Source organism: Ursus americanus, chromosome 35 (genome assembly GCF_024610735.1).
Source record: "Ursus americanus isolate L20-20 chromosome 35, mUrsAme1.1.p, whole genome shotgun sequence".
Lineage (NCBI taxonomy): Eukaryota > Metazoa > Chordata > Mammalia > Carnivora > Ursidae > Ursus > Ursus americanus.
The window spans coordinates 2734834-2756691 of record NC_142161.1 but is presented as its reverse complement, the minus strand read 5'-3'; the positions used below and the strand labels follow the sequence as shown (position 1 = coordinate 2756691).

Here is a 21858-nt window from a genome sequence, read left to right as displayed (position 1 = left end):
GAACTTTAGGGCATTCTTCCTTTTGACTCCTCTAACTCAAAACAACCCAGCGTTTGGTCTCTGGCCTGTTGACATTTACTAACACCTACCTTCACCCTCCTTCAAGGGATGTTTCCCACCGTAAGCCCTCCCTCTCTGCCTAGTCTCCCTTACCAGGTATGACAGATTAAAGTAGACCACAAACTTTTTGCTTCTCCTGCCACTGAGAAATGGAGTCTGATTTTTCACTTCTTAAATCTGGAATGACCTGGTGACTTGCTTGACCAATATATGTTACAGAAGTATCATTCTGGGACTTGTGGGCCTAGGTCAAAGGAACTTCGCACAGTCCACCCAGGACTCTTGGAATACTCCCTCTGGAGGCTGCCAAGTTAAGTTCAACTACCCTTAGACTACCACACAGAAGAGGCCACATACGGGTGCCTCAGCTGAGCTTAGTTTTCTAGCCACCCCACCACGGCACCAAACCTGTGAACCCAGCTGTCCTGGGCACTCCAGACCAGCCCACTGACCAGCTAAATACAACCAAGTAACTTCCATCAGTGAACACAGAACAGAAAAATCATCTAGCTAAACGCTGCCTGAATTTGAATGAAACCAGTGACACATAAAATCATGAGAAATAGAGTAAAATAGTTGTTGTTTTAAGTCACCACGTTTTGGGTAGTTTGTTACGCATCGTTAGATAATTGGAACACAACATTTAAGGTTAGTTTACATGGGATTACATTGTAATCAACCCACCTCCCTTTAAATCACTTTTAAACCTTTTAAATCACTTCCTAACACATTGGTTTGTGCAATAGTTCCTTGTAATAGAACTGCTCATCCTGGGAGGCAGCTTAGCCGAAGCAGATGCCGATCCATCGTAAGCATCTCTGCATGCACAAGCAGCCTCGTATCTATTTAGTTGGTTTCACTCCCTCATCATTCATTCAACAAGTATTTATTCATTGATATCAAATTAATCAACATCCAAACCAATCTCTGGGATGTACGTGGTGAAGTCACGTTTACGAATAGCTGTACGGCCCCAGAGTTAGGGTCAACAAACACAAGGAGACACGGGGGTGATCTATGAGATTCAGCGCTCCTTCAACCCTCGTGCCCTAGTACCTGTCTAGTCATCGTAGTCAGGGAAGTGGCCCTGTTTCTCAGCCTACAGAGAGGTATTGGGAAGAGGTCTTGACAGAGACAATGGACAGATTTCATACATTGTTCCCACATATTCTTCCACCTTTTGCATCGAAATGTAATATCAACTTTCATAACCTCTCGGAACATTTATTGAAGAGTATTAGCACTAAATAATCCCTGCTGCCTAGACTCAGGTAACAGGTAGCTTCACCACCTGCTCTTTGCACAGTAGCAAACACGTGTTTGAGCAGACTATGCAAGTGGTCAGAGGCCATTCTGGGTGGCCACATTCTAGATATGCAGCCCTAACAAAAACTTACCCAAATTCACTACAGAAGTTACTATGGCCAGGTACTCTAGCACTTAGCATTGCATCCCATCTCACGACTTCTCGTGAAGGCCCGGGAAGAGGAGTCCATGCTGTGGATCAGTAATCCTGGAGGCTCTAAACATGGCCTTGACAATCCTGCCTATAGCTTGCTACTACATTTTAGCAATTGGAGAAAAACAGCTGTTACCACTTTCCTAACTACCCATTAATTGTTCACTTCACAGTCCAAAGGTTTTGAATGACTTGCCCAGGTTCAAACAGCCAGTCAGAGAGGGAGCTAGGACTAGAACACAAGTCCCTTGATTCCCAGTCCAGACCTTGGCGACAGTAGCACCAGCTCCCTTTGACATGTCTTGAGCATTATTGCCTACAGAAAGCCACAGTTAAAATGAACCATTGCCCTGGAGGCCTTTTTCATGAACACATTGAAAGAGTATGTCAGCAGTCCATAAGTCTTGGAAGATGGGACCTGCCTGAGGAGTACAGACTCATGTCAAAAAAGTAATCATATTAAAAATCAGATCAGGGCACCTGATCTCACATAGGACTTGAGTGCTGCTTCTGGGTGATCGGGCCATTTCAAAGTAAACCTTGGATGTCAAAATAGTGGACTTGAGGGGTGCCTGGATGGCTCAGTTGGTTAAGCAACTGCCTCCGGCTCAGGTCATAATCCCGGGGTCCTGGGATCGAGCCCCACATCGGGCTCCCCCTGCTCTGTGGGGAGCCTGCTTCTCTCTGTCCCTCTCCCTGCCACGCTCCCTGCTTGTACTCACTCTTTGTCAAATAAACAAATAAATAAATAAAATCTTTAAAAAAGAAAAAAGAAAAAAAATAGTGGACTTGGGAGAATCTTTTAATGGTTTGTAAGAATAATGAAACAAATGTGGGAATTAGGATAGTCCCGGGAGGAGTGGAATACTTGGCCACCATGTTAGAGTAATCTACGATGGGGGTGAAGATGGTATAGGATAGTAACTAAATGTGCGCTCTGGGGTCCAACAGATCTGTGTCTTAACTCTGCTCTGCTCCTGATGAGCTGTGTGACCTGGGCTGCAGAAGAAAATAAGGTAAATAATCTCATAAACGCTGAACTGAGTAAGAGACTGGTCCTTGAGTCTGCAATAAGACCAGATGACGCTGATAGGGTAAAGGGGCCAGTCAAGGTCCTCTATTTGAAAAGCGTCACCTGATATATCAGACTCATAACAATCCCTGGCTCAACGCACCCTAGCAAATGAAACAAACTACTGGAAGGAAGAGCCCTTTGCTCTGGCTGAGCGTCTCTGAAATTCACAACTCAGTAGGGGTTACAGTGCTTGTATATCAGGCTCCTCGGGACCTCGTCTCTAAGCCTCCAATGCCATTTCTACCCTTTTATCGCTCCCATTTGTAGAGTCCAGCGATGAGTTTCATGAATAAAGCGTACCACTCCGGGGAGGTGGGTCTACATTGGAGAGGTAGCATAACAAAGAAAGCACGCTCGGGGGCGCCTGGGGGGCTCAGCGTCTGCCTTGGGCTCAGGTCATGATCTCCAGGTCCTGGGATGGAGCCTTGTGTCAGTGGGGAATTTGCTCCTCTCTCTCCCTCTGCCCCTTCCCACCCCACTCATTCTCTCTCTCTCTTTCTCTCAAATAAATAAATAAATAAAATCTTCACAAAAAAGAAAAAGAAATAAAGTGGGCTTGAAATCTTCCTATTTGAGACTGAATACACACTCAACATATACAAACTGTGTAACCTTATGTAAATAAATTCACTCTTCTAAGCTTCCGCTGTTTTTTTTATCTGTAAAAAGGCGACAATAATAGCGACCACTTTTTATGGGTTGTATTGACATTTAAATGAGATAATGTCTATAAAGCATTTAGCACACTGCCTCGTACATAACAAGCACCATAAAACAAGCAGTTTTTACTTAGTGATGAGAGAGTTGGCTTTCCTCAGTGACCGTTTTCTTGAAAAGTATGCATTTGGATTCACATTGCCTATCTGTACATAGTTAGAAGACCCCTAACCTCCTAAACACCTTGGCCCTAGCTAGAATCCAGATGAACCCACATCTTTATCTTGGGAGCAATTTTAGGCCAGAGTAGCTGGGGATACACCTTGTAACCCTCTGTGTGGCACACATGGTTTCAGGGCGCTGGACAGCACACAGACTATCTTATTTGACACCATCTAGTTCACTGATCTAAAAGGATGTGGCCTTGGAGCGTGATTTACAGACTACCAGTGCATGCTCTTCCCGATGTACCTGGAGGTTCTTAGGACTATCCCAAGCTCTGGGACTCACGACTCTATTAGCACTATGATGTTTATAGTACAGTAATATCCCTAGTTTATGGACTAAGATACTGGCATTCAAAGTGATGAAGGGACTGACAATTACCAAAGCACCAATTGCTCTGGGGCTGGAACCTAAGTTACTGATTCTAATTCAGTACACTTTCAAGCTGTACTTTTTTTCATTATTCTAATCAGAAATACAGATGATTACATCTTGAATTATCAGCTATAACAACAATATCATGAACATCCTATCTCTTAGAGGAAAAAAAAGACTATAATCTCACTGCTAGTGACATACACATATATCCCTGCATACACACACACACACACACACACACACACACACACACACAGCTCTATATTACCAGGAACTGTGACAAATTCACACTCTTCCACATATAGCCCCTGATCCCAGGGGTTAGCCAGGATTTGGAATGTAGTCTATGGCCCTGAAAGAGTAGTTAGGACGTTCCTGCCTGTGGACCCAAATTGCGATGCTTGTCCAGCCAGCCTCTTGGTCCCTACGTACAGATAAGTCACCTGGAAACCACTCTCATAAAAGCTGTCCTCTTCATTATCCAGACTGTGTCATATACCTTGGCTTCCTGAACTTTATAAAGAAGGTTTGAATGACACGATCTCTAAAATCTCTTCATTCCATGATTCCACTAAACAATCTTGCTGTGCAGTTTCCCACTCCTCCGGCATTGTTGCTTCTTCAGCCCAGACTCTGTCTGGGCAAATAAGGATACTTGGTTTTGTATCTACTAGGATTTTCACGTCACTTTCACCCTCTTTTTTTTTTTTTTTCCATTTAAAAACTTTCTTCTATTAACTTTCCCGGTATCCAGGACATACTATATGCAGTGTATTTGAGAGAGAAAACACTGGGACAAGAAACCAGTTAGGGTTCTATTTCACTAGTTCTGAATCACGTGAGTCAAGTGAAGAAGAAAGATAAGGGGAGAAAAAGCTCAAATGATTTCAAAGCTTTGTGTCTAGGAAAAGGAGGAAATGCTAGTGTAAACGAAGCCTGATGAGTCTGAAGTCATGATGCTGGTACATCCAAGTAGAGGTGAGGAAGCCTGGAAAAAAATCAGACTAGAATCCAGGTGAGTTATTATGACTTTAGATGGAGGGGAGGGGAGGTTTCTCAAGAGGAATGATCATGAAGCAAGGTAAAAGAACATGGACAACCTAGAATGAGGCACAGGAGACAAGGGACCCAGGTAACCCAATGCATTTACTGATACCAGACATCAGCCTACATGCCCCATCCTATCCAGTTTCTGAGTCAGTCTTGAAAAGATGGGAGCAATAGTAGAAATTCCACCCTCCCCCACAAAGGAGGTTGAAAGAAGAGTGTGGAGGGAGCTAGTAGGGGGATATCTAAAACGCCCTGGCTCATTATCTGATGTACCAAAGGTAAGAATCCTCGGCTTCCACACACTTGCCAAACTGTAGCCGAATTCCTGGATTCCCATGATTGCCCACTTTGTGTGAATGTTTTCTGTCCCAGTTCTTGATTCTCACCCCACTTCCCTTCTGGGCTTGCAATACTACACTGAATCTCAGACCACTTGGGCCCCAACCTGTTCCCTGGCCTATATCAGGCCTTTCTCACCGAAGAGTAGTCCATTGACTAGTGTCCTGCTACAAATCGGAAGCCTCCTTCTCTCTTCTCATTCCATCCTCAATTCAAGAACTAAATAATGAGGAGTGCCTGGGTGGCTGTTTGTTGGGTATCCAACTCTTAATCTGAGGGTCACGAGTTCAAACCCTGCATTGGGCTCCATGCTGGGTGTGGAGCCTACATTAAAAAACAAACAAACAAGCAAGAAACCACTAGATAATGAAAGCTAGAGACTTCTGTAACTACCCTATCCACATAGTTTTGGACTGTTGGCTGTCAGCAACACCTGGGATGGAGCAATGCCCTTTTGGACAATATGATTTAGCTTTCTGCCACCTCTTTGGTTTTTTTTTTTTTTTTAAAGATATTTATTTATTAGAGAGAGAGAGATAGCGAGAGAGAGAGAGAGAGAGAGAGAGAGAGAGAGAGAAAGAGCACACAGAGGGAAAATGAGAGGGAGAAGCAGACTCCCGGCCAAGCAGAGAGCCCAATGCGGGGCTCAATCCCAGGACCCAGAGATCATGACCTGAGCCGAAGGCACTTAACCAACTGATCCACCCAGGCACCCCTCTTTGGGTTTTTTAAAATAATTTTTTAAAATTTTATTTATATATTTATGTATCTATTCATTTAAGTAATCTCTACACCCAACATGGGGCTTGAACTCACAGCCCCAAGATCAAGAGTCACATGTTCCTCTGACTGAGCCAGCCAGGCACCCCTTCTGCCACCTCTTTGGATTGGAGAAGTAAGAGACCGCCCAGAAGAGTGTGCTTTCTGGAGCCAGAGGAGGAGAAGTATTTAGGGTAAGAGCCAATTTTCAAGCCAGTCAATCCTGCAGAAAGATGAAGGAGAATGAGGATGGGCTTAGATTATTCGGTGAGAAGTAGGTCATGGTGACATTGAGGGAGGGTGATTTCAATAGTGTGGTGGAGACAGGAGCCAAATTACAGGGGACTTTTACATGCTTTTTATAATAGAGAAACTCAGACAAGACTCATTCAATAATGATGAAACCTTTATTTGAGCCTGTCTTTGCCTACAAAGCACAAAGAACCTGTTCACAGAAGTTCATCCTAAAGACTCAGTCCTCATAGCTTCTCAGGACTTCAATTTCCTTCTTCTCTGGTTCCGTCAGTCCTCCCTTTTCTCATATATATCCTACTTACCCCTCCTCGTGTTCCTCTACACTCCAAAACAGAGATACAGGGGGGAAAAAGAACTTAATAATGAAATCTCAAAAAAATAAACAAAAGCATGTCAAGCACCTCCGGGCCAGGATGAAGAAAGGTGCAAGAGAGGCTCCTTTATTTCACCCTTAGGAGCACGAGACTCTTAATAAGCAATGGTAATAGAAAACTGACCTCTATAAAGAACTGGCCTCTCTTTGCCCTGAACTGCTCAGGGGTCAGAAATGGAAATACCAGACAGGAAAGACTTAGGGGAGTTGTGAATGGAGGGAATATACAGTTAAGTAAAAGCTACTGTCTTCAGGAAAGCTCTAGAGAAGAGGCTGGCTGGCAATAACAGCAGAAGCCTCTGAAGAACCCTCTGGAATACTGACTTCCCCTTTGCTATAGAGAGGGGTGCTACATGTCCCACTTGCTTCTTTTCTCTGACTAGAATGCCTTCCTCCTTCTCTGACTGGTGAGTTTCCAAAGAGTTTTCAAAACCCAACTCAAACTACACCCGTGTGATGACGACTTCCTTAGCAGAAGCCTTCCCTGGGCAGAGCTCACTCCTCCATTGTCTGAGCTCTCATACCTCCAAGAGTGAGGTACGAGAGGGATGAGATAAGTGGCCATACTCCTCAGTCCGCTGACGAGTCTGCCTGCTGGTCAGGCGCCCTCTGACCTCTGTGTCCTCCGTGCCTCATTTAGTGCCTGGCACATAGTAGGTGACTGATCACTGTGTGGGAGATGGGACAAGAGAAAAAGAAAGAAGGAAAAAAGGAAGGAAGAGCAGGGTGGAGGAAGGGAGAAAAGGAGCATCTGACTTAACTCTGCCTGGCCAAAAAAGGGAACTAGATCTTAAAAACTCTAGAGGAAAGGGAAAGAAAGGGGGAAAACCACTTTTCTGAGTCCTCTCTGCCTCCTCCTCTCACAACTTAGGACCTCACACTCCAACTGTCCTGTTACCACTCCTGATCCCTGAAGTCAGGCTTCTGGCTTCTTCCACGCCACCTCTCCAACCTCGTCCCATTCCTTTCCCACTACAGACGCCTCGCTCCTTTGCCTGGGCTCCTCATCTTCCCCACACACAGCACTCCCGCCTCATCACCCTGGCCACTCAGGCCCCTGTGCAGCGCCAGCTGGGGACAAGGACTTCTGCCAAGGGGCTCTCGGGGCGGCCTGCAGTGTATGGGCTGAGGAAACACTGGGCTGAGCCTACAAGTTACCTGAGAAAGAATATTGCCAAGAGGGCTTAGGTGTCCCAGGGATTGGAGAGTAGAAAGGAGCAAGTCCTGAAAAAGGGAAGAGCATGACAATTACAGTCCTTCCCCCACACTCCTCAAACTCTTTCACGGGTGGCCTTTCCATGTTTTGCACCTTGATCCAGGGGTCGGAATCATCATTTTCCTGACTGTCCTCTCGTGGCCCCTACATGTTGACTCCTGGAGCTTCTTAACTGCCTTTCCAGCCAGATGCGCTTTCCCCACCGATGATGGTGTCAGGGTCCCTACACCTGTCGAGCTGCTCCTGGGCCTCCTCTCCTTATCCAGGCACTCAGCTGCCTTCCCCTCTCCAACAGCCTTTTCTAGGAATTCTGGAGCTACCTTTTGCTCAGCGAAGGTCATATATACAAAAGCAGTTTGTGAGTTATAAAACACTGTGCTGGAAGAAAATGCTATCACGAATAAAGCCTTCTCTTTCTCCCCCTATCATCTCTGTCCTTCTCTCATGATGTTTCTGATCCCTTCCTTCATGCCCCCCCCATCCACTGCTGCTCCCTACTCACCCAGCAGGTTTGGTTTGGTGCCGTGTGGGAACCAAAGGTATGCGCTGCACAGGGGGCCGCGTCAGGATGCAGGCAGGCATCTCAGCCCGAGGCCTCGGCAGAGTTCCCAGGCAGAGCCATCGGCCCAGGCCAGGACAGTAAGCATGGATAAGGTGGGAAAGGGCGTAAGTGCGGTGGCTGTAGCCCCCCAGCACCAGTAGCTCCCCCTGCAGCGCAGCACCTGCAGCCCCCACATGGGGGGAGGGCAAAGGTGCCAGATGAGTCCAGCTATCAGTCTTCGGTTCATAGGCCTCAAAGCTCAGTAGATCCCCCTTCTCACCTAGCCCGCCTGCTACGTACAACCGGCCACCCAGAGCAGCCATGACATGGCCAGCCCGAGGTACCCCCATAGGGCTCAGAAGTGTCCCTGGCTTCTCAAGCTTGGGGTCATAGTGCAGCAACGAGGCCAGGTATTGGCCAGCCCCGCTGCAGCCACCGCTCACGTACAATCGGCCCTCCAAAACAGCAGCTGCGTGGGCAAAGCGTGGTGCTGGAAGAGCAGGTGCTGGCCTAAGGGAGAATAGGGCACGTGATCAGGCAGAAATCCCCTTCAACTTCTCTTCCAAGTCCCCTAGCCTTTCCCTAATGTCTGGAAACAGCCCCTTCCCCGCTTACCTCCAGACATTGAGCTCGGGGTCATAGGCCTCCACGGAGTTGAGAGCAACATCACCGTCTCGGCCGCCTAGGGCATAAAGCAGTCCATCCAGGGCCACCAGGGGAAAAAAGCTCCGAGCCTGGCACAAAGGCGCCACCTCCCCCCAGTCCTCTTGACTGGGGTCCCACCTGGACGCAGCAGAACAAAAGAGGAGAAGAGTGACCCCGGGACTATGTGGGTGGCTAGGCCAACAATTTCCCTCAGCTGCCCACCTTGGGGCCAGCTACTCTGTGGGGCCCATACCTGAGAGTCGAAGCCAGGGTGTTGGAGGGGCTGTAGAAATCCTGCCCCCCGCACACGTAGAGTTCACTTCCTGCTAGGCTGGCGGCCCCATGCCGGAAGCGCCCTGGGCCGGGCAGGGCCGGCAGCCGGCCCCACTCCACGGTTCGGACCAGCCCCGTGCCACAGCGGAAGGCCCGGGCCCACCACACGCCTCGGGATGGCTGTGTTCTGGCCATGTCTGATCGCAGCCCATCCCCGCCAATCACTACCAGGGCCTGGTCAGGCTCCCGCCGCCTCTCTTGACCCGGAACCGCAGCCTCTACCAGGAGCTGATGCAGCAAGTCTGGGGGCAGGGGGGGAGGCAGCCCAGCTGCCCGAACCCTCCGCAGCTCCCTGGTGGACATGCGGCCGAAGCGAACACATCGAAGCAGGGCCTTGGCCTCTGACTCCTCGGTCTCGGGCTGGGCAGCTAACCAACGCCACGCAGCCATGAAGGCCTCGAACTCCTCTTGCACGTGTAGCTCATCGCTATCCAGGAGCTCAGCCAGGCAGGCAGACGGTAAAGAAGGGAAAGTGGGGCACAAAGCCACGGCAGGCAGGTGGGTGAGGAGGTAGTGACGGGCTTTGCTCCAGAGCCTCTCTAAGCCAGGGGCTTCAGCTATGGGGAACAGGGCCAGGCAACGTGCAGGGCTGAGGCCGCGTGCCAAGGCTCTCTGGCACAGGGCGAGGCAAGAAGAGCTCTGGTACTGCAGAGCAGCCTGGGCAGCTCTCAGCAGTCCTGGCCACCTTGCCCGCACAACACCAGAGTAGGCAAAAGAGACGAGGAGTCTCAGGTCCTGGGCAGAGATGGTGTGCAGAGACACCTCTGTGCCCTGGGATTCCCTCATTCCACTCAGGAGCATGGCGCCAAAGAACTCGCTGCCGCAGGCCAGGGCTGCTCGGTGCACTGCAAGAAGGAGAAGCAGAGGGGAATCCAGAGTGTTGCAAATTGCCAGGCGCTATTCCAGCTTCACACCCCCAACTTGGGCCGACCACCCAAGGCTACAGGCCAAACTGTGGTGTGCAACAGAATACCATGGGGTGCTTGTTAAAATGCAGGATTCGGGGACCCACCCCCGGAGATTCTGACTCAGTAGGTCTGGGTGGAGACCCTAGAAGTTTGTATCCTAGCATTTTCAAGCATCCTGCACGACTCTCTTGTTAGTGGCCTGAAGATACTACGATAAACATTGCTTTAGTTTTTTTGATCCAGGTCAGTTAGAAAAAGAGCCTTGATCAATCAAGTTGAGTAGATGTTATAGACAGCATTTGCCAAAAGGGGGCACAAAAAACCTGCAAAGAGCAATGTGCAACTTATATAGGCCTCTATCGTGCACAAAATAAAGTTCTTTCCTTTACTACTGTAAGAGCCACTGACATCAGCCATTCGTTAGTCCAATTTTACTTAGAAAAGGGTCCCACACTCAGGAATGGCTGGGACCTAACCTCCACTAACTGCCATCTCCTGCTTAAGATTTCCCGGGTGCAGCTTTTCTCTGCACACCTCCCCCATCTCAGTACAATTCATGGAATTGTGACATTTTAAACTGGAAGCTTGTGAAATCACCCAGTTCAATCGCTCCTTTTAAGAGAAGGAAACTGAGTCCTAGAGAAACGAAGTGATTTATTTTCTATTCCATGGCTGTCTGAGCCGATCTTCACTGCCCACTGGCACGATGTCTGGCTGCATGGCCCTCGTGACACGGAAACCATCCAGTTAACCGATGCTATTAAATCACTAAACTCATATGCTTCCTTTTCTTTTTTTTTTTTTTTAAGATTTTATTTATTTATTTGAGAGAGAGAGAGACAGCCAGCGAGAGAGGGAACACAAGCAGGGGGAGTGGGAGAGGAAGAAGCAGGCTCATAGTGGAGGAGCCTGATGTGGGGCTCGATCCCAGAACGCTGGGATCACGCCCTGAGCCGAAGGCAGACGCTTAACAACTGCGCTACCCAGGCGCCCCTAAACTCATATGCTTCCTAATGCAACTCAGTTTGAGATATTTGGCCTCCAGTAGGGAGTATTCTGACCAAAATATTTAACCTAAATCTAATTGAAACTTTAGCTCTCAATTCAAATTTATAGGAAATTGAGAGGCTAAAGGAACAAGTTAAAACCATGACAGAAAACACAGACACATCTAGAAAACAGAGCATTCTATAAGGTAACTAATCTTGTCTCTTCAATTACGTCAAGTCCTAAGAAGGGAGAGAGAGGACTGTACAGAGTAAAGGAAGCATAAGGCATGTGGATCTGAACACAGCATAGTCCTGGATGGGGCCCTGGGTTGAATAAACCAGCTCTGAAAGACATTTTCGGACAAGTGGGAAAATTTCAACATGAATTAGGTAATACTAAGGAATTATTGTTCATTTTGTTAGACATGCGGAAGGTGTTATGGTAATGTCCTTTTTTAAAGAGACACAGACCCAAGTATTTATCATCAAAGTGTCACAGATTTACTTTAAACTTCAGTGACAAATAAAGAGATGAAACAAATTTCATAAAATGCTAACTGTTAAGTCTGGGTGAGTTAAGACAAAGTAGTATTATTGGAGGGCTGAGAAGTGTTAAGAATCCAGCGAGTTCTGAGTTGGCATTAATGTGATCCACGGTCCGGTCAGGGACCAGCAGCAAGGCCAACCAAGAGGACCTCCGGCAGGAGGCTGTGATTCAGAGGCAGGGGAGATGGGTGTTTGAGTGTTCATATTAATGTTTTCTTAATTGTGTTAAGTGCTTCGTAATAAAAAGGGGGAATACTGCCGGCAGTCCTCTCAGGCAGGTAACAGGGCCGAACTCCCCGGAAAGCTTATAAACCTCCAGCTGCTCTGACCAGCTGTGGCGCGTTGGCCTCTCTCAAAGGACAGGTGGTGTCGATGTGGCTTTCCGTTGTCTTTTTAAGCAGTCGGTAGTGCCTTGGTGCTTCCCAAGAAGTGATTAGCAGTGACAGCTTTCAAATACATATTGCCTGAGAAAATCTGCGTTCCTCGAAGCAGGTAAGCCATTTCAGTTCCCATATAATCAACCAACCTATAGCTCAGGGCCACCGGGAAAGGGTCACAGCTACTTGTATTCCCCCTCCTACTCATCATTAGTCCCTAGAATTTTATGTGACAGGTTTCCAACATTAAGTTCGAATGTTTCTTAGGGAAATGAAAGCAGGGATAGAAGTATGTTTAAATTCCAAACCCTAGAGAGAATTTTATAACTATGAAATTTCTAATCCCCCCCTCCATCTACTACTATCAGAAATGATAACAAACACTTCAGAGATCTGCTATGGATTGAATGTTTATGTCCCCCCTTCCCCCAAATCATGTTGAAGCTGTGGTCCCGTGTGGTGATATTTGTAGGTTGGGGCCTTTGGCAGGTAATTAGGTATGGGAGTGGACCCCTTGTGAATGGGATTACTGTCTTACAAGAAGAGACATGAGAAAGATAACCTCTCCCTCCACCAAGTGGGGATATCATGAGAAGGTGGCCCTCTTCTGACCAGAACCTGACCAAGGGGCACCCTGATCTTGGACTTCCAGGCTCCAGAACTGTAAGAAATAAATTTCTGTTGTGAAACCAACCAGTCTATGGTACTTTTATGAAAGCAGGCTAAGCTAAGACAGGATGCTTTTTCCTCTGGGCGTCCCAGAAGCACTTCGGGTTCCAGTCATTCTAATGAGCAGTAGCTATGTGACTTTGGACATGGCTTGAAGTCTGTTCTCTTTGTCAGTAAAGTATACAAGCTGAACTAGATAACCTCTGAATCAATACCTTCTAATTTTAAATTTGTATGTGCCTGCATTCCAACTCCCAGTGTCAGATCCCACGTGTCTTTGGTTTGGTTGCGTACGAGGGAACGTGAAAGCAGACTGGGCTAGTGAATGTCGGCTTATATCCTGGTTCTCACCAGTTAACATCTCTGAGTTTACCGCTCTTCCCCTGCACCTAGGGGTAATGGTACCCACCTCACTAGTTTTCAGTGAGAATGAAAAGAGATGACGTGTGTAAAACTTCCTGGACCCCAGTACCTCACTGAGTTAGTAGAATCCGAATAATACTCAACTTATCCAACCCTCCTTAGCTTTCCTGGTGATGAGCACAATTAACTTCAAAGGACCGTGTCCTGGTAGTCTTAAGATTTGTGGCAAAACAGAACCAGACCTTTTTGTTAGCTGTAGGACTTTTATCTACCAAGATGTCAAGCACACTTAGGTGAGAGGACACACTGTGAGTTTTTCTACCATATTCCTCCGGCTTTCCTGTGTCCTAAATAGAAGAAGCCAAGAAGGGCCTTTGGTTAATCCCTGTTTGAGTCAATCACTCTCTGCTTGTTCTTCTGGCTTAGAGTGTACTCCTAACACCAGCCAGCTGGCTGGAAATTCCTTGTTACTGGCCACAGGGAAAGCCACAGGTTTGAAGGGTCATCTTAAATCTGTCAGTGCTCCCACGAAAACAACACAACTGCGCATGCCTCACTCTCAGTGGGTCAGGAAAGGCACCAAAGGCCACCCCCAAGGAAATTCTGCCTGCAGCAGGGATCAAAACCACTGTAGTAGGGATCAAACCACACATGCATTTGCACCTGAAGTAACGTCATGCCACACTGGTCCTCACCTCGCAGCCGGCAGCCGCCTGCCTCCAGCTCCAGGTCACACCCCACGCCGTCTTTGTAGAGAAGCTCGATGTTACGCAGGTTCTCCCTCAGCTCCTCTGCCCGGCTGGGCTGCTTTTCGTCTTCCCCGGGGCTTCCAGCCCCCTTGCCTCTCCTCTGGGCCGCGGCCTTCACCCGGGGTGCTCCCAGAGCCTCGGCCACGACCAGCACATCTCCCCACGGGGCAGGGCCCAGGAAACCCTCATAGGCAAAGGTCAGCGCGGCCTCCCAGGCCCCGGCGGCCACGTCGAGGCTGAGGGGCGGTCGTGGACCTGTGCCGCCCAGCATCCTGTCTCGGAAGAGGCTGCTAACTGCAGCCAGGATTACCCGATGCACCCCGTATACTCGCCCCGCAACTGACACCTCTTCGTCCAGCAACAGCCTCTGCTCCCGAAGCCGCCGTGCCTCATTGAAAAACTGGCTCGGATGTTCCTCGCTGCGCAGTCCCTCCAGCTCTGCCGCGTCTTCTTCGTCTTCATTTTCTTCCCCCTCGTCTTCCTCTAGGGACAAGGCCGGAGAGGGAAGGTTCCCTGGGGCCACAGGCCTGGGGACAGCCTCTTCCAGAGGAAAGGGGGGCAAACCGGGATCCCCGTCGGGGGAAGGAGGCCAGGAGGGAGTTCTCCGGTCGGGTAAAGGGAGGCCGAGGCCGTCCTTCTGGGCGGGAAGAGGGTCCGAGGAACGATGTGCGGAGTCCGAGACGCTCATGGTCCGGTCCGCTGTTTGGCCGCAGGGAAGAGGGAAGAGAGGAAGCGTTGCTGAGAGCTGGACCCAGAGAGGCCGGAGGAACCCCTGCCTCCAGCCCGGCCACGCGGCAGCCCCTCTCCCTACTTCAAACCGCACTCCCCACCCCCATCCCAAGGCTCGAGCAGCTAGGTTATACTGCCCAGCTCTGGGCTTCACCAAGCGCAGCGAAGCGTGCAAGGAGCCTGTGTAAGGATTCAGCAGCCAGAGCGTATCCCACCCGGCTTGCCCCCATCCCATCCCGATAGTCACCCTCCTGAGACACCAGTGTTCCTTCTGCCTCTCACTTGAACCTTCTCAGCTTCGGACGGTGTGGCAGAGGGAACTTGCCCCTCAACCGGTCAGTGGCCCCACCCGACTAATTATAGCCGGTGCTGGCGGGCTTGGGGACTGGGCTTCGGGTGCCCAAACTCTGACACCCAATCCCCCAGGCCTTATCCCGAGATGACCTCCTTCTCCCTTCCACCTGTAGGTCACGTCCTTGTGCTGAGCGAGGCAAATTCGGAAGCCAAGGAGGGTGCGGGGATCGGGAGAGTGTGCCAGGCCAGAAAGGCTGCGTTCACCGGACGGGTCTGCAGGGGGAGGGGAAGAGAGTCTGCACTGCGCACCCGCGGGAGCATGGGGCCAGAAGAGGGAGGGGTCTGTTTGGGGTCAGTTCTAGGCTCTGACTCTTGCTTTTTCCCCGTGCACGATAAAGCTGAGACCCTGGAGCGATCGATACTGACATGAAATCCACACAGAAACAGGCTGGATCCACCCAGGGCGGAGGGGAAGGGGAAACGGAAGGGGTCAGGGCTAGGTACCACAGGTGATCCCCCCCCCAGCTCGGGATTTCCTCCCCGTCCGGAGGTGGGGTCAGTGGTGAGACAAAGAAGCCCAACACTGTGTGTTCAGAGTCGGGATGAGTCTAACTCTCACCTAGGTCTCTGGGATGAGGACCCCACAGTGGGACGTGGTGTCATCTCTGCTGCTGGGGGGACCAAAGTCCTCAGGGGGGCCATAAGCATTTTCACTGAGGCAGGACACCAACAGCTGCTCCCTCTGTCCAGGATAAAGCCTCTTTCTTACTCCGAGACCCTCTAAATCTGGGGTTTTCACTGCAATTCTAGGTATCTTCATGGGGAAGAAATTTAGGGAATGGGATAGGAATGCCTCTTCTCTACCTCTCCCTGGAAGGTAGGACAGGCCAAGGGCTGCTGGGGTGGATTCCCTGGCCAATAAAAAGATTGGTCCAGGCTGCATAGATTGACCCAACAGGCTGACTTAACCAGGGAGCGACGCTCGATTGTTCCTTACAAGCCAGGTGAGAGGGTGGCCTTCTTGTGGCGGAGGGGCGAGACCAGCCAGGTTCCTCTTTCCTCTCCTCTCACGTGGCACTATGTCCTGTTTCATGCAGCCTGGGTCCAGAGCTTGGCGGTACCGTGTGGATCATCTTCACTTTGGACAACGCGTCAGTCATGGCTATGCAAAAGGCGGGCTTCACAGAGATCTTTTCAAACCTGCTCCTGGTAATGTTCATCCCCTCCTCTGATATGTCCTTTTCCCAAGTGGGCTGACTAGCAGCCTGCACTTTTGGTGACTCCAGCCTGGACAAGTCATTTTAAGAATCAGGTGGAGGCATCAGATCAGTCAATAAAGTCTCTGTAACCCACTCCGTCTGTGTTCTGCCCTTCCAGGAGCATGGGTGCAGCTACCTAACCTAGATCTGGAAAACGAGTCAGGTGGTGACCATGACTGTCCTTCTGTGCTTGGCAATGGGCAGTGTGGAGTGGAGGTCTAAAGCAGTGGCCAGGGAGTCAAGATGGGGGTGAGAGTAACTGAGGGGATGGCTGTGAGAGCTGGATAGATCTGGAAAGGGCCAAATGTGGGCAGATATGGAATTGGGTGTGTGTGTGTGTAGCTGGCAGAGCAGATTCTCAGGGACCCAACCTGAAACTGGACAGATTCGCTGGAAGAGACTCCATATGCCAACTCTTTAAGGGAAAAATAAGGACTTATTCTAGGGATCTGCTGGGATGAGCACTAGACAAGACTACTAGATGAGAAATGCCATTTCCTGCTCCCAGATAGTTATAATCTTGAGATCCACCCTTTTTTTTTTTTTTAAGATTTTATTTATTTATTTGACAGAGATAGAGACAGCCAGTGAGAGAGGAAACACAAGCAGGGGGAGTGGGAGAGGAAGAAGCAGGCTCACAGCAGAGGAGCCTGATGTGGGGCTCGATCCCATAACGCCGGGATCACGCCCTGAGCCAAAGGCAGACGCTCAACCGCTGTGCCACCCAGGCGCCCCGAGATCCACCCTTCTGGTAAGTGAAGGGACACTTTGCAATTTGAGGCAGGAAGGAAAAGACATCTATTTAGCCAGACTCCTTTATGGGAAGAGGTTCATGGGAAAGGGAACTTAGAGGATGGGAGAGGAGAGTAAGGAGAAGGAGGAGAAGTTCTTCCTCCCCTTCCACTCATTTCTCCTGTCTTTTTTTTTTTTTCTTTTGGTCACCCATGGTAGCCCAAATGATCTTCCTGATCCTCTCTCTCTCTTTTTTTTAAAAGATTTTACTCATTGGGGCACCTGGGTGGCTCAGTCGGTTAAGTGTCTGCCTTCAGCTCAGGTGCCTTCCAGTCAAGATCCTGGAGTTCTGGGCTCAAACCCAAGTCGGATCAGTCGGGCTCCCTGCTCCGCAGGGAGCCTGCTTCTCCCTCTCCCTCCGCTGCCCCCCACCCCCGCTTGTGCTCTTGCGCTCACTCGCTCTCTCAAATACAAAAGTCTTAAAAAATATGTATTTATTAGAGAGAGAGAGCGAGCATGCAAGCACAAACAAGGGCAGGGGGAGAAGCAGACTCCCCTGCTGGATCCAGGACCCTGGGATCATGACCTGAACCCGAGGCAGACGCTTAAGTGACTTAACCACCCAGGTGCTCCCCTGATCCTTTTATCAATTATCTGCTAGAACATTCCTCCCCACAAACCCCAGCTGACAAGCCACTTGCTTCTTTGGATACCCAGGTGAGACAATGGGAAGCTGGCTGAGAAATGTATTAAAGGGAATGCATGCCTCAGAATGTCACCTCCCCTTGGAGCAGGGTAACTCATTAGCCCAAGCCTCCCCAGAGAAGACCCGTGACTTCTGATTCTGTATGTCATTTGCAAGTTGTCCATCAGAACACTCAGAGTCCTGTAAGTCGCTGGGCTGGCTAGTTTATAATCTTGCCTTAGTCGTCCCAGCCTAACCTAAGTCACTGACAGTAAACTGGGTACAGGGGTAATGAGCGTGGCTGAATGAAGGGAAGCCAGGAGTTGACCCCTAAAAAACCCAGTTTTTCTCTCTGTTCTTTTACATAAAGAGCGTTTTCTTTGGAAATATGGTCCCGCAGTGGTGAGGTCCTGAGGGCGGTTTCTTTGGCATGTTTTCCATCTTCTCCTTAGCCACTTGGGTCCTCACAGGGACCAGTATCTCTGGAGACCTCAAGGTGAGAACCACGCTGAGGTATGGAGCATACCCGTCACCTGCCCCCTTCTCTTACCACTAAGGGTTCTACTTTTGCTTCCAGGACCCTGCTACAGCTATCCTTGCCATCATACAGACACACTTTCCTACCTGGGGATTTTTGCCACAAGTGGTAAACCTTCTGTGCAGAATGACCTGGAGCCCTGCTTTCTGCCTCTCTGAGGGCCAAGGGTATACGTGATGAAATGAGCAAGAGACTTCATCAATCACGTTAAAAGTAGTTTAAATGCAGGTAGCCCCTCACCTTCCTTCACCATGTCTCCCCATCCCTCATGTCACTAAAAAATTGTGTGGTGTTCTTTGATTATCAAATTCGGCATCCCCAGCATCTGGGTGGCTTAGTCGGTCTGCCTTCAGCTCAGGTCATGATCCCAGGCTTCTGGGATGGAACCCTGCATGGGGCTCCTGACTCAGCAAAGAGCCTGGTTCTCCCTCTTCCCCTCCTCCCGCTCGTGCACTCTCTTGCTCTCTCTCAAATAAATACATAAAAATCTGAAAAAAAAAAGAAAAGAAAAAAAATTGGCATGTCCCCCTCCCCACCTCACACACCTTCCATTCCCCCCTCTGGCACTGGTGGTGCCTAGACAGTCCTACTGCTCTGGCATGTGATTCTCTCTCCACAAAGGAATGTGTTCCCAATCTCATTTCCAGGCTCCTGTATGATTGGAGAAGCTCCAGGAAGTAGGACTGACGTTGGTGTGTGGAATGGGAGCTGCCTGGGGCCAGAGTGCCAGTAAGGCTAGGATTTCCACAGTTGTCCAGAGCAAGGGTCCTGTCCTGCCTGAATAGCCCTCTCTAATCACCATCAGGGGAGTGAACCAGAGGGGAAGGTGAGAGAGATAAACCTTACCTAGCCCATCGCTTGGCACAGAGTAGATGCTCAGAAATCAATAATGACTCAAGGGGATTCATGTGGGCAAGGTAAAACCTTCAAAGACAGGATAAAATTTAGCATGGCCAGCAACTTCTGGGAAAGCTAGGTGAAAATATTGATTTCTGCCTCTGCCCTTGTCCTCAGACCATGAGCATGGATGGTGTCTGCCTCTAGCCCCCCAGTGGCTGCCCGGACTCTAAAGTGCCATTCTGTCCTCTGCCCTTTCCTGCTTTGTTTCAACCCCCAAAGTCTTCCAGGTCAGTTGGTATCTTACCAAGGGGTTTGGCGGGAAAAGGAGAAAATGTAGGTAGAGTCTAGGGGCATCCTAAGAGTATAATTTTGGGAGGAGGAGGAGTACAAGAGGGGTCTGTCTAAGCCACCAGGAGTTAGATGACGATGTAGGGAGGTGGAGATGACTGTGGTTGGCTGGTGTTTGACAGTCCAAGCTCGCATGGCAAAATTCAGTCTGCCGGTACATCAAGGCAAAGTTTGGGGAGGGTATCTCTCATCCATCTGCCTCCCGTTTTCCATCCCACATTACCAGGCATCTCACTGCACTCTACTCCCATCCCTTCTTCCCATTAAGATCCCTAAGCTCCCTCGACTCTTTGCTCTGTGCTCCCCGCTCCTTCCTGCCTCTCGAGAGGAGGAGGGGGCAATCATTCTCCCTCTACCTGGGACCATTCTCCAGTGATTGCCATGCCCTCTTATAGTGGCTGTGCCAGAATAAACTCTACCAGTCATTGGCTTTTTTGGGAAAGGCTATGGCAGGAACCATGAACGTATGTGAGGCTATCTGTTCACGTTGCTTATTGCTGTAGTTTTCGTCCTTATTGGTGAGTACTCCTCCTCCACCCCCACGTGGGCCTTCATTAGTCACCTTTCCCCTCGTGCCCCTCACTGCCCTACCTCTGACTTTTAGGGCTTGACCCTGAAGCCTCTTTTCTGTATCTCTAGTCCTAAAAGTGGGAAAACGTCTGCTAACTTGGTGGTGGTGTACATGGAAGTTGGACTGGGGAGGAAGGAATAGAGTATGGGGAAAGGAAGCCAGAATCTGCTGTCCTTGTGTCTCTAGACCTCAAACTCATGACTCATTTGGAGACCAACCTCCTGACCTTTCATCTCTCCCAAAGCTGATCTGAACACCACCCCCACCATCTCCAACTTCTTCCTCTGCTCCTATGCCCTTGTCAACTTTGGTTGTTTCCCTGCTTCCCTTAGGTGGTTGCCTGGTTAGTATGGGCACGTGTTAGCAGGGGTCAGGCCCTGGGTTGGGAGGACCTGGGAGACTTGGAGGAGCATCCTGGGGTGCAAGAGTGGGTGGTACTGAGGCTTGGACAAGGGACAGGCTGCATTCACTCTTCCCTGCTGTCTGGTGTCCTTCCTACCCCCGTACAGCCCCTGGCTCTCCCTCCTCGGCGCTCTGCTCCACCTGCTCGTCATGCTCCTTCTCACTTGGCGGGCGGCGCTCACTGCTATGTTGCTTACCCCGCTGCTGCTGTTCCATACATTCTACAAGAAACCTGGTAAGCGGGCAGGCGGGTAAGGGAATGAGGACGTGAGATACAGCATGAGGCTGACGCCCATATGAAAGCCAGAACTGCCAGAAGGAACTCATTTCCTCTCCTGCCTGAGGAATGAGGCCCCACTTCTGGTCATTCTGCAACCCCGCTTCCTCAGCGGATGTGAACTGGAGCTCTTCCGTCCAGGTGGGCACCTACCACATGGCGCTATCCTGTTCAGTAAGCTTGACCAGTGTGCAGGACCACGTCAAGAACTGGTGAGGGAGTCTCTAGACCAGAGGTTGAACACTGGTGGCCTTTGGACTGGATCTTACCTGCACAAGTTTAGTGCAGACTGTACAGAATTTACAATTTTTACAATTAATTGCCAATATTTAACATGCATCTGGTAGTTTGGGGCCTCCATCCCCCAGGACACACGCAGCTGGAGCCAAGTAGCTGCTGTCCCATAGGACAGGCCACGTATTCTTCCGTTTGCCACAGTTCCCACCCGGTCCACTTTAGCTTTTGATATTGTCTGTCTGGTTCTTACAGGGTTTTGAGTTTTCAATCCCTACTCTAGCCATAAAAGGAAACTAGCTTCCCCAAATCCAGGAGGGGCAAGGTAGACAAAGTAGGCCTCCCTGCCAATAAGAGACTCGGGAGAGACTGAGCTAGGAGGAGAAGTCCACAATTGAGGACTCAGGGAGCCATAATTTTAGTCTCTTGGTTTTACAAACTGTAAGGCTATCTTGAGAAGCCTCAGCCAAGAGCCCAAAGCTCCCTAAAGAAAGAATCTCCTGCTAAGCAGTACCAGCTGGGTCTACAGTGCTCAAGAAGGTCCTCCCTCCAAGATCCATTCCATCCCGTAATATTAATAAAAACTTATAAATACCCAAGTCTAATACATAATAACATGCTTGATTCCCATTTACAAAATTAACTCCCCAAGCCTAGAGAGGCAGAGATCATTCTCGTTCTCAAATATATTCAAGGAGAGAACTTTATCTTCTACCTGCATCCCAAACACTCCCTCTTCTACCCCGAAGTTTCTGATTGTAAAAGTCCACGTCTTAGTGTATTTTCAACCCACTTACGGGTTTATCCCGAAAAAAGTGTTCATCAGCAACTTACTCTACAACTTACTCTTTTCCCAGGTGCATATAATCCCAATTCTTTTTATCTTTTGGCCCAAGTCTTACTTGATAGTCTTTGATTATCTCTGGTTTGCCTCCACATCAATTTATTCATTCACTCAGCAAACGCTAACTGAATGTCCACCC

At 49.5% G+C, this 21858-nt stretch overlaps 1 protein-coding gene and 1 long non-coding RNA gene across 4 annotated transcripts; one reads left to right on the top strand and one right to left on the bottom strand.

Annotated features, from left to right (window-relative positions):
- Nucleotides 1-6390: 6390 nt before the first annotated feature.
- On the bottom strand, nt 6391-15258 carry KLHL33 (kelch like family member 33). 3 transcript variants are annotated; one of them, XM_087859025.1, is made up of 7 exons: nt 14943-15258; nt 13913-14665; nt 9286-10210; nt 9003-9170; nt 8349-8897; nt 7789-7854; nt 6391-7298 (listed from the first exon to the last, which is right to left on the bottom strand). In XM_087859025.1, exons 2-6 carry the CDS (start codon nt 14652-14654, stop codon nt 7815-7817), a joined length of 2424 nt encoding a protein of 807 aa, XP_087715151.1. In that variant the 5' UTR covers nt 14655-14665; nt 14943-15258; the 3' UTR covers nt 6391-7298; nt 7789-7814. The 3 variants fall into 3 exon arrangements, with proteins under 3 accessions (XP_087715151.1, XP_045640864.2, XP_087715152.1); XM_045784908.2 differs by having other exon boundaries at nt 6391-7854; nt 14943-15257; XM_087859026.1 differs by having other exon boundaries at nt 6391-8897; nt 14943-15254.
- On the top strand, nt 14894-20594 carry LOC148107085 (uncharacterized). The gene is made up of 5 exons (XR_015723041.1): nt 14894-15030; nt 16087-16198; nt 16821-16999; nt 19218-19330; nt 20472-20594. It is a non-coding gene; the product is annotated as an uncharacterized LOC148107085 (long non-coding RNA).
- Nucleotides 20595-21858: the final 1264 nt, after the last annotated feature.